The sequence below is a fragment of the Phoxinus phoxinus genome (genome assembly GCF_949152265.1).
Source record: "Phoxinus phoxinus genome assembly, chromosome: 5".
NCBI lineage: Eukaryota > Metazoa > Chordata > Actinopteri > Cypriniformes > Leuciscidae > Phoxinus > Phoxinus phoxinus.
Window position 1 is genome coordinate 23141549 of NC_136880.1, and position 10984 is coordinate 23152532.

The 10984-nt window shown below is 35.9% G+C and overlaps 1 protein-coding gene across 1 annotated transcript; it reads right to left on the bottom strand.

The window, feature by feature from the left end:
- Positions 1–2630: 2630 nt before the first annotated feature.
- Positions 2631–10984, bottom strand: rnf2 (ring finger protein 2). The gene is made up of 7 exons (XM_079613111.1): positions 10851–10984; positions 9913–10025; positions 8425–8585; positions 5986–6201; positions 4826–5098; positions 4523–4694; positions 2631–3749 (listed from the first exon to the last, which is right to left on the bottom strand). The coding sequence occupies exons 2-7, from the start codon at positions 9997–9999 to the stop codon at positions 3648–3650; spliced, it is 1011 nt and encodes a 336-aa protein (XP_079469237.1). The 5' UTR covers positions 10000–10025; positions 10851–10984; the 3' UTR covers positions 2631–3647.

Genomic DNA, 10984 nt, shown 5'->3' on the forward strand with positions numbered 1-10984 from the left:
AAATCAGATGTTTCACAATGTGTGCGTCGAAAATGATTTTGACGTATTTCAATTGCATTAGAAAACAAAATATCCAACCAAGTGATGCTAGATATTTTCTCAGACTCAGAATGTCTTTCCTGACACATTTTGACCAAAAACTTGGTATCAAATAGCTTTTTAGTGGCAATATGATGAAGATATCTTTTCAGTTCACCAGTTCACTGAACATATTAATACTGAGCAGAATCATATATCGTCGATCAGTATACTGTATCTATTGAATTATTATACAGAATTTGTCTGTAAAAGATTTTCTTGGAAAGTTTATTTGTTATCTTTCTTTCAAATAAATTACCCTTGATTTGATACCTTGACATCTAATGCATTCATACATTTTAAATACTTAAACCCCTTAAATGTCACCCCCCCTTTTTGAGAATGGATGTTTAAATGCACTATTCAAACTTAAATGGTTGTAATTCAAGAATGCTTTGGAATATAGATCTAAGTGTGGTCTTGTTTTAAAGAAAACACTCAGCAGATTATTTCTGAAGTGAAAGTATGAAAAAAAAGTTTAAACTTACTGTAAATCAAATATACTGTACATAATATTTTTCTTTTTTATAAAATATGTATTTTACAAAATATATTTTACTATAAAATCACAGCCATATATCTAACCAAGTTGTGTTCCAAATTTGAAGTTGATATCACAAAAATGTAAGTTCCCATGAGATTTTGTTTAGGCGTAATACCAAAAATAGCCACCGGGAGACATACATTCCATTGAATTTAATTGTATGCATTCTGCTATAACAAATTCATACATTTGTGTCCAAATATCACTTCTGTCACAAAATATGGAACCTTGAGACAAAGAACTTTCTGACAATATGTGTTTTGTCAAGATTAGATGAAACATGACGACGCCCAAAAAGGGAGGAGCCTTTTAAAGTACGGTTTCTATGTTAACGCAACTTCTAATTTCAAAACGGTTTTCACAGGATGAATTCTGAGTTTTTAAGCTTTCGAATGATACCTAATTTATGATAACTACTAAAATATGTGATGTAAAAAAAAGGCGATAAAAAATATAATATAATATTTTAGAGGATTATATATATATTATAGGTTTTAGAGGATGATGTTATTTTATAATTTGTTATGGACAAATACTAGTTTATATGTTTTGTTGAAAATAATAAAATATTTAAAGTGTGTACTTTTTGAGACATAGGCCAGAACTCTGTTATGATGTAGATTTCTTTGAGGTGCACTCTTGTCATAAATTAATCTATTTTTGTTCCTACATAATTTGTAACAAAAAACAGTGGTAAAATATATATTCAAGAGTCTTAGACCTTTCAAACGATATATAGTTTGTCATAATTAGATTAGGATTTAATAGTAATATAGTTCAGTAAACTAGTTCACCCAAAAATGAAAATTCTGTCATCATTTGGTCACCCTCACGTCGTTCCAAACCTGTATAACCTTTTCTCTTCTGTGGAACAAGACAATATTTTCAGAAATACTACTTGGGGCCAATATATGTGCACAAGAGTGTGAACAAAATGAATTTATGAGCCTTGAGTTACAAGGCATCTGTGAATTAATAAAGCTAGAGTGAGTTTGATCAAACACTGATTTTGTCTGATTCATCATAAAGCTCATGCTCATAAAATGAAAATGTACACAGCTTGTAAATTGTAAAAGTGAGAGCAATTGTTTTTAATGTGTGATTAAATGTTATAATATTATTAAATGTATAATATTTGAAGAAGATGACAAAAACAAAGAAAAAGATGCTGTTTGTGTTTCCACTGCCATTCAGTCAGGAGGACTGGCTAAATGCATACGTCTATATATTTGACCATTAAAAGCTGAATAAGCAGACATCACGTGTTAGAAGAACATGCTGAGCTCGTGGAAGAGTTAAGGCCAGCCACTATGACCACAAGTCTCATGTGTCTGCAGTCCACTTCAGAGAGATGAATGACAAGAAGAAGAAGAAGAAGAAGAAGAAGAATGGTCTTTGGGGAAAATGCAGCCAAAATTGACTGTGCCACATGATTCTGTTTTCCATTGTAATATATTTTAGTGTAATTCGAGCAGCTCATTTCTCTTATTTGTACATTAGATTACCTTTGTCATCACCTAACACTCACTTTAAGTAATATTTAAGACACACGTTCTTACATTTAATGTAAATGTAATCTAATTATTACCAAATTTCTAAATTAATATCCATTTTCATGCTGTACATTCTTATAATACCTTGATTCTCTTTTTTTTTTAATGACTGATTTTGTGTTTTAGTTTTTGACAAAATAGTACAAAAAATAAATATATATTATTGGTCATAATAACAATGAAAATATTTGCCAGATTTGTATTGGTTCACCCTTAATTGATAAAATAGCTGGGTGAGACACATCACCTTACTGTACAAAATATCTTTAAACATGTTCTGCTTTTAACTTAATAATTTGTTATTTGTATTGTGATATGTTTTTACACCATGGCAATTTCTTGACTTTTCTATTGTATCAATTTTCAGTCTTAAATGGCTTGAGCACTAGCGCCACCTGTTGGGGATGTGTTGTTGCTACACCACTATCCCGGAAAACTTCATTAAAAAAAAAAAGAAGAAAAATAAAAGCTGTTGCATGACACAAAGAGTGTGACACCAGGATTTGCATACATTTTTTTTTTATTTTCCAAACAAAGAACGCTGTATACATATTTTTTCCCCAAATAACAACATTAACTCAAATGTATGCCAAGGATGTCAAACTAAAAGTACTTCATGCTCTAAAAAAGTTTTTCCATGTCTTGGATGAAGTGTCTATGAAATGCAACTATCAAAAACTGGGTCCAAATGTACAACTGCCAACTTATGTTTTTTTGTGAAATGGTACTAGCTGAAACAAAGGTGTCAATATACATTTTCCAGGTAGTTATTCTATAAAGTGATGTAGTATGTACAATCCCCGAAACATCTGACGACCAACACTAGTACAGACTAGTGACATGACAGTGTCATGTGAACTAAGCCATCACATTGTACTGGTACACAGTGGCAAGATGCAGTCATGTTAGTGAACAAATGTTGCTGCTACAGGAGTGGTGTGTCAGAAAATGCACTTAAAATCTCTTACATGTTCTCTTGAACGTCATTGGTCAAGTCTGATATTAAAGAACAGCGCCACAGGCTGTGAAAGCCACCTTCTGACAGAGTCTTTCATGAAGCCCTCAGTATGATTTCCTCATGGTGTTACCGTTGCAATATCCATTTTGACTAAAATTTTGGCGTGTTGAAGGCAACGTATGAGTCCTCTTGACTCAAAAAGGACTCAACATGAAACAATGAAATGGTTGTGTCAACTGAAAGGGTGAGAAAAAACAAACAAATCCACACTGGTTTGACTTCCATGGCCCTCCCACCCATTCCCAATGATCAACCCTGGTCTCGTTCTCATACAAAAAGACAATAAAAAACAAATCAAAGCAGCCACAGTTATTGAGGAGCCAGGGCCCCAGAGACTATTTTACTCCAGATGAGGAGGAACAGCGAGAAAAAAAAGAAAGAAACAGGGAGAGAGAAGAGAGGATGAACCATCAGTCTGTCCCGGGTCAGCTCGGACCCTCGTGTCTCACAGGATTCATTTGTGCTCCTTTGTCGGTGCGAAGTACAACTCCATGGGCTTGTTGACTTTCCAGTACTTCTCGCTCACCAGCTCCAGGGAGAAGGAGCCGTTCAAGACCTGAGAGGGGAAAAGAGACACTGTCATGCGGATGAAATGTACGTGTGACACGTTTATAAAAATAGGAGTCCAATGGTATTCATAGTTTTCACGTGATGTCACACTCGTATAAGAATGACCAAACTACACAGACAAGTAGATGCGTTAAGAATATGAACGCAACACAAATTGCATGTTATGCTTAATGGATTAAAGATGCGGTCATGTTAAGCGTTTTCCCTTAGAAAACCATTATAAAGACAATGCTTATGCAATTTCTTGCATTCTGTTCATATTCTGGGCTCATCTGCTTGCCTGTATTTAATGTGAATCATTCAATAAGGTATATACTGAATTGGATCTTTTAACATCAATGTCTTAATACATTAAGCCACAATAAGCATCGTTCCCTCTTCTTTTTAAGGGTTTTAGAATGTCCCGCTGTTTTTAGTGATTGAAATATTGCGTTGGGTGCTGTATATGGATTACAAGTGCCCCAAAAAAGGGCACCTCTTTTTTCGGAGAGGGGATCTAAATATTCACAGCTTGAAAATTGACAGGGCTATGCTACAGTTCTATGGATTTGCCCTCCAGGTCTCCACGTCAGTCACATGACTGAAAACTATTAATTAACTGCATTAACATTTTAATTGGTGTAACATCTAAGCACCAGTATCAGAAGTTAAATGTTTATCCTACCGTAATATTTGTCAAAATAATCATATTATGATTGCTTGACCATATTGTGCAGTCCTAGATCATGTCTTTAGTATTAGAAGCGGCACCAAACTCACTGTGAACTGGTTGTTTGCTGTAGGGATGTAGATGGTGTACTGTTTTTCACTGGCTGCCTCTACGTTGATGGGGCTTCCTTCTTGGTTCTTGCGCATTTCCTCCAGAGCCAATCTGACAGCCAAGTATTTTGAGAGGTGGTCCACTGTGGCATTCCCTGACGTCTTAATATACCTGGTAACAAATTCCACATTCAAACTCAGACTAAATAAAATTAACAACAGAAATTTGCTTAAAACAATACATTTGGTTAAGAAAAACTAACTGCATACATGTTGGTGAAATGATGAACAGAGATGGCCCACCTTGTCTGCGCGGCGTCTTCTTTCTCCATCAGCGTCGGATGAGGGCGGAACACCAGCTCAATCTCGCTGGCCCCGTCCAGAGCCAGGTCTCCTCCTCCGTTCTCTGTGGCATTGTCCATGTCCAGTCCCGAGTCGTCAGAAGTTTTGGTTCGTTTGATGCTGGGCCCGGCCTCTTGGTTACTGTGCACTGATGCATTGCTGCAGTGTGAACTGTCCCCATTATCCTCTGCCCCGCTGCCATTTTCGATCTGGTGCTTCTTCCCCCGCTGCAGTCTATAGTGCAGTGTATAGTGGTGGAAGTGGGAACACAGTAACAAAAGCAGATGAACAAAAAACAACAAAAAAAAAAAAAAAAGCATGATCAAAGAAAGCTGTTCACACCAAGGTAGGGCTGTGACGGTGGCAGTTTTTTACCACCGGCGGTGGCGCAGTGGTTGGGGGGTGTTTTTATATATATATATATATATATATATATATATATATATATATATATATATATACACACACACGTAAATAATAATAATAACAGAATACTGAGCCGACAAAGCTTACATTTATGGGCTCACGCACAACTCTCTCATTCGTCACAAATCCAAATGTTTGGCTGCGATGTAACATTTAATTGCTAACCTATTATTTTTGTAAACAAAGCTTTGTGCTTTTTCATTTATTCATGTAAAACAGCACCGGACCACCGCCAAATGTGTTATTCAGCCAGTTGGTGCGGTTGTCAAGTTTACCAGCACAGCCCTACACCAAGAACAATAACTATAATGATAAGGATAAAGATATAGTTATATTTGCAGATAGTTGCACTTTTAGAGCTATATTGTTCCAGCTGAACAAGAAAAACATTGACAGCAAATCAGAATTAATTCGACTTTAAAAAGCTCGAGCATCTAAAGCGGCAGGGGACAATCAGAGTGAGATTTGAATAAACTGAACGTTATCGATATAATCCACACTTATGTAGTTATAGAGTCCATTAACTGAAAAGCATAATATTTAATATCCAGTCAAGTTTCAATAGATTTAGCAGTAAATAAGATGTATGGTAGCACTAGAAACAGCAAGCTAAACCTTTATGACAATTATTGAATTCACGAAAGTAAATATTTTATTAGAATAAATTCCACATGGATGCATGTCAGCCATCTAACCTGTTCATGGCCTGGATTTTTAAGCCCTCTTCAATACTGTTGGTGAGCGCCTGCTGGTTGTTGTGTTTGCTGATGCGGGCCAACACTCTTTCCTGGTGGGCTTCGTACTCGTCTCTGCTGGGGTAGATCTTACTGATCAGGGCGTCGAAGTTGGGGTCTGGACGGAGGGAGCGCTTAGACACCAGCTTCTTCCTGCATGTTGGACACTCCTTATTCCTGTGAACCAGAGAAGAAATGACAATTAATTAAAGATTACGAGGGCACATGAATTAAAAAAAATATATATAATGATGTGCACAGGTAAATCATTTATTAGAAATACTGCAATTTTCTGTAAACAAAAATAAAGACATTTTTTTTAATTCATGGTGACTAATGTTTTAGATTAAAGATTATCAGGGTACTTGTTCTTTTTCTTAACAATGAAATGCATTAAGACGACTGCAACATTCCATTAAAGAAAATTGTCAATTTTGTCTTTAGGGATGCAACGATTATAGATTGTGTTTGTACGATTATAGTCTGATAATTCATTAATTTCACAACAATGTAGAAAATCACATGAACACTCTTTAGATATTGTTTGAGGTTACATTTATTGCTGCCTTTCGAAACAGAAATGACAGAGTAACCAAATAATACAGCACAAAATAATAATAAAGACAAGAGTCCATCTCTCCCGTTGGAATTAAAGAAAGGTGACCTCTGCTCTGTGAACATTAATGTCAGTATGAGGGGAATAAACTGAACTGTTACTGTCATCCAGAAGTATTCATTTTAATATTTTTTTTAATATTTAATGTAATTTTACATGTGGCCAGAGAAAATTGTGTCTATTATTTTGGTTGATATAGTTTTTGAAGTTTTAGTAAAAATTATAGAAAGAAATCGAGAACATCCCTCATGGAGTGTTACAGGGCCGGCCCACGAGGGGGCAAAAGCGGATATTGTCCTCTCAGATCTAATTTGTGCCTCTCAGTTGCAATCTGTCCCCCCTCCACCCGTGAAGCGCGATTAATTTTAACCCATTGACGCATTCCATAACACCAGTGCGATAGGGGTGTTGAAATTAATTGTTGCATCGATGCAACGCGGACGTGGACGATTCTGCAGCGATAGAATATAATCGATTATAGCCCACTGACATTTCTCTGGCATTATTCGTCACATACACGCTTCTCGCGGTAACGTAAAATGGCGGAGGGAGGCGAAACACAAAAGCGAGTAATAAAATAATACTATTTTAACATTTAGAGCATGCGTGTGTGTGCGCGTGCGAGATTGGATGCGTGTGCTTGCAAGTCTGTGAGCGTTATTGTAACTAAATCACATTATGTGACAGTATCATGCGCTTTTAGTATTATTTACTAGTGTTTATCAGTTCTAAATGGTCCTGTCGTCTGCTGTGTTCAGACTACATTCAGGAAGTGTACTTTCTTGGAGCAGATCAAATAAAAAGGGAGTTCATATATCTGACTGCTTGTATTCACTGACAAAAATGTAGCCATGTTCAGTAATATTGAAAATTGAGGATGCAATGCATTGTGATATCGAATCGTTGACTGAAGTCTATGGAAGCTGCAATATTAATCCTTTCAATTATAATTTGATGTAGTGTTTTATTCATATCAGATACACATTGTGTATGAAACAAAGTTTATTCTTCTCCCATGTTCACTGGCCGCTTACTTTATGTATTTTGGGGAAAATTGATTAATTTACCGGTAAATGATGTAAATCCATTAGATCCTCTGAATTGCAAACTCATCATCACACATTATATCAACTAACATGACAATTATAAAGGTGTTTAAATGACAACGCATTCACTGCCACAGATTTGAGAATAGGAATATATTATTTAATTCATGATATAGTCATGTTTGTGAATATTTGAATAAAAATAGAAAACCGAAATAAACGTGATAGCTACATATATGTAGTGTGGCTGCATGATGCGTCGGCATGGAAATAATACGTTATTCTTCTAAAATAACGGGTCGCCTTAAACTCACTCTGGAGGTTCAGCTAGAATATAGGCTGCAGACTTCAGGCGTTTCTGTGGTGGAAATAAAGCTTTGATGTTTGGTTTCTCTACCAAATCAAGTGTGTAAAATAGTAGTAGCCTCCTCGTCTCTGATAAGCACGGCACTTTATGCAGGTGCACCGCTGGCGTAACTTTGTTTTCGTTCTGTGCAAGTTGCAATAGTTCTGTGCAACAGAAACACTGTGTTAGCGGAGCCTTTACAATGAATTAAACGTGACGTGTTTAAGTGCGGTTAATCATGAAATCGGTTAATCACTGCATCCCTAGCGTTAACTTTAATATAATTATACCACACACACTCCAGTGGTACTATCATGTATTCGTTCACGCCACAAACAAAATGTACAGTATAATATCCGAGCACATAAATCCTACGGATAACACAAACCCACCCTGATCTGAGTGCAGTGATGATGCAGTCGGCACAGAAGCGGTGGAGGCACTCCTTGGTGGTCATGGTGTTCTTCAGCATGTCCAGACAGATGGGACACATGAGCTCACTGTGTAAGCTGCGCGGGGACACGGCGATCTCCAGACCATCCGTGATGGCCTCCTAGAGGAGCACAACATCACAGAAGCTGCATTGAGGGTCAAAAACTAAGCAACATTTACCAAAACTGTCTCTCGCCAGAGTTTCACCCCATATATGATAATCATCATGTGAGGAACCCAAACCCTAAAAAGGCATCTATCTATTAGAAAAACAGAATTTAAATTCTGAAAAATGTATATTACAAATCTAAAATTAGTTTATATTAAGTCACATTATATAAATACAAATATATATATATAGAAAGAGAGAGAGTATATATATATATATATATATATTTCTAACTATAGTAATGTAACTGTATAATTGATTTATATTAATACAAATAAATACATTTATTTTAATCTAATTTAATAGATTGTTATCCAACTAATATTTTTTTATATATATTTTCACATTTATTATAAATTAGTTTGTTTTAATCTAATTTACTTATTTTAATCTTATTTAATTAATATCTTATTATTATTACAGATTTATTTATTTTAGTTTTTCTCTAGACTTTTCCATGGAGCCCCTGTCACTCCTTTGCAGTCACTCCTTTGCCTGGGGGTCCCTCGACCTCAGTTTGAAAACCCCTTGGACTAGCATTCAGTCAGAATCACACTTGGGAAACCTAAGTAAGGAATTTTAACATTAAAGCGCTCTTGTACATAGGACTAATTTCTTACGCACCTAATCCCATGCCTCCGTTGCTACTTCCAAAACGTAATTTTAGAGTTAGTAACGGAGGTTTGAGCCACTGAAAGCAGACTAATGCTGGGAACAATGCGTCAATATTATTATATATTTATTAAATTAAATTTGTTTAAATTAATTCTTTCATTCTTTTTTTTTTCTATTAGTGACAGTAGACTAGCCTAATAAATGAAAAACAAAGCCCTTTTAACAAGTATAGGCCTATCAATATTTATTTATTTGTTATATTATCTGAAATAATTACGAAAACGCGTGCAGCAGGACTATCAATTTATTTATATATTCGATTTAATTTTCTATTGATTATAGATAGGACTATATACTTTATTTATTCAAATTAAACTGCATGTTTCCATTGATTGTGAAGTTTAAAAATTACAGATCAAGCGCATGGGGCTGCATGTTTTTTCTTGTTATGAATTGTATCCTATTTTCCTTATTACAGTTAACTACGCGAAGTGATATGGAACTGTAATGCGGTCAAGACCTGCCGGAACTACTTTAGCCGTGCGGTTCCCTGAAAATAATTGCACACCTTAGAACGTTCGTCAACAAATCAGATTCAAGCATTCACCGGCCCTGTAGTATAAATGTATATATACTACTTGGCATGTGAATTTAATTTTCTTACCTGTGGAGTTCTCTGTAATTCATAGAGACTAAGCTCCCATGTCTTGCTGAGGGGTTGAACCCCATTCGTCTGGACCGTCTGTGTCATATTTATACACTGGGTCTCCTTCACCTCTGTGAAAAACAGCCAAAGAAAACATTACAGACATGATGTGCAGAACATAATATGAAAATCTACTATAAGAGCTACATGATGTGATGAGATACAGAATCAACAAAACAATAATAGCATTTTTATGTCAAAATCCATACATGATAAAATATTTAGGAGTTATTAAAAACCTATTGAAGACAATGATCTTAGAGTTTTCAAATATCCTTGTTTAGGACAAGGACAGCAAAGCAATTTTCATCATGATCATCTCTGACAACTGACATCTGAGAGATGTTATGGTCTGATGACGTTGGTTTAACGTTAAGCCGAAAGCTGGCGCGTGATTACGTCCATTAAACTCTACTCATGTTTACTTCAATTATCAACTCTGCATTGTTTTGTTTTGTATTAGATCATCATACTATAATAAACCATTAATCTGTCTAACCCTGCTGTCACAGAGCTAGCAGGCTAAAATTAGCTTCTGAAGGCACTTATAACTCTTTGTGTCACTGAATAGACCAAGCATCTCCCTGTGCGTACAACGTGTATTTTGAATGACTGTGCCTGCTCTCCAACGGAGAACAAAAACTAAACAAAATAATCGGAAGAGAAAAAAAATAAAGCGGAAAGGTTTTATCTCCTGCGCTGTCATGAAAACGTTGAGCTAACGGCTAACTCTCCCTGCTAATCCAGATGCTGTATTTACAGGCTACATTAAATCAACTTTGAACTCAGTGTCGGCGAGATTGTGACATATAAAACCTTTTGCGCTAATGAAAACGTCAATCTCGACAACCAGAAAAAATATATTTTTGTACAAACGCAGCTGTTTACATACTTACATTTCAATGTTGTGAACACTCTCTCTCCTGCCAGCGCGTTCTGCTGAGCTCAATATGGCGGATTCATTGGGCCCAGATGAACTCTGGGAAATGTGGTATTTTTCCAAAACTGAGTCAGTTTTACAGTGACAGTC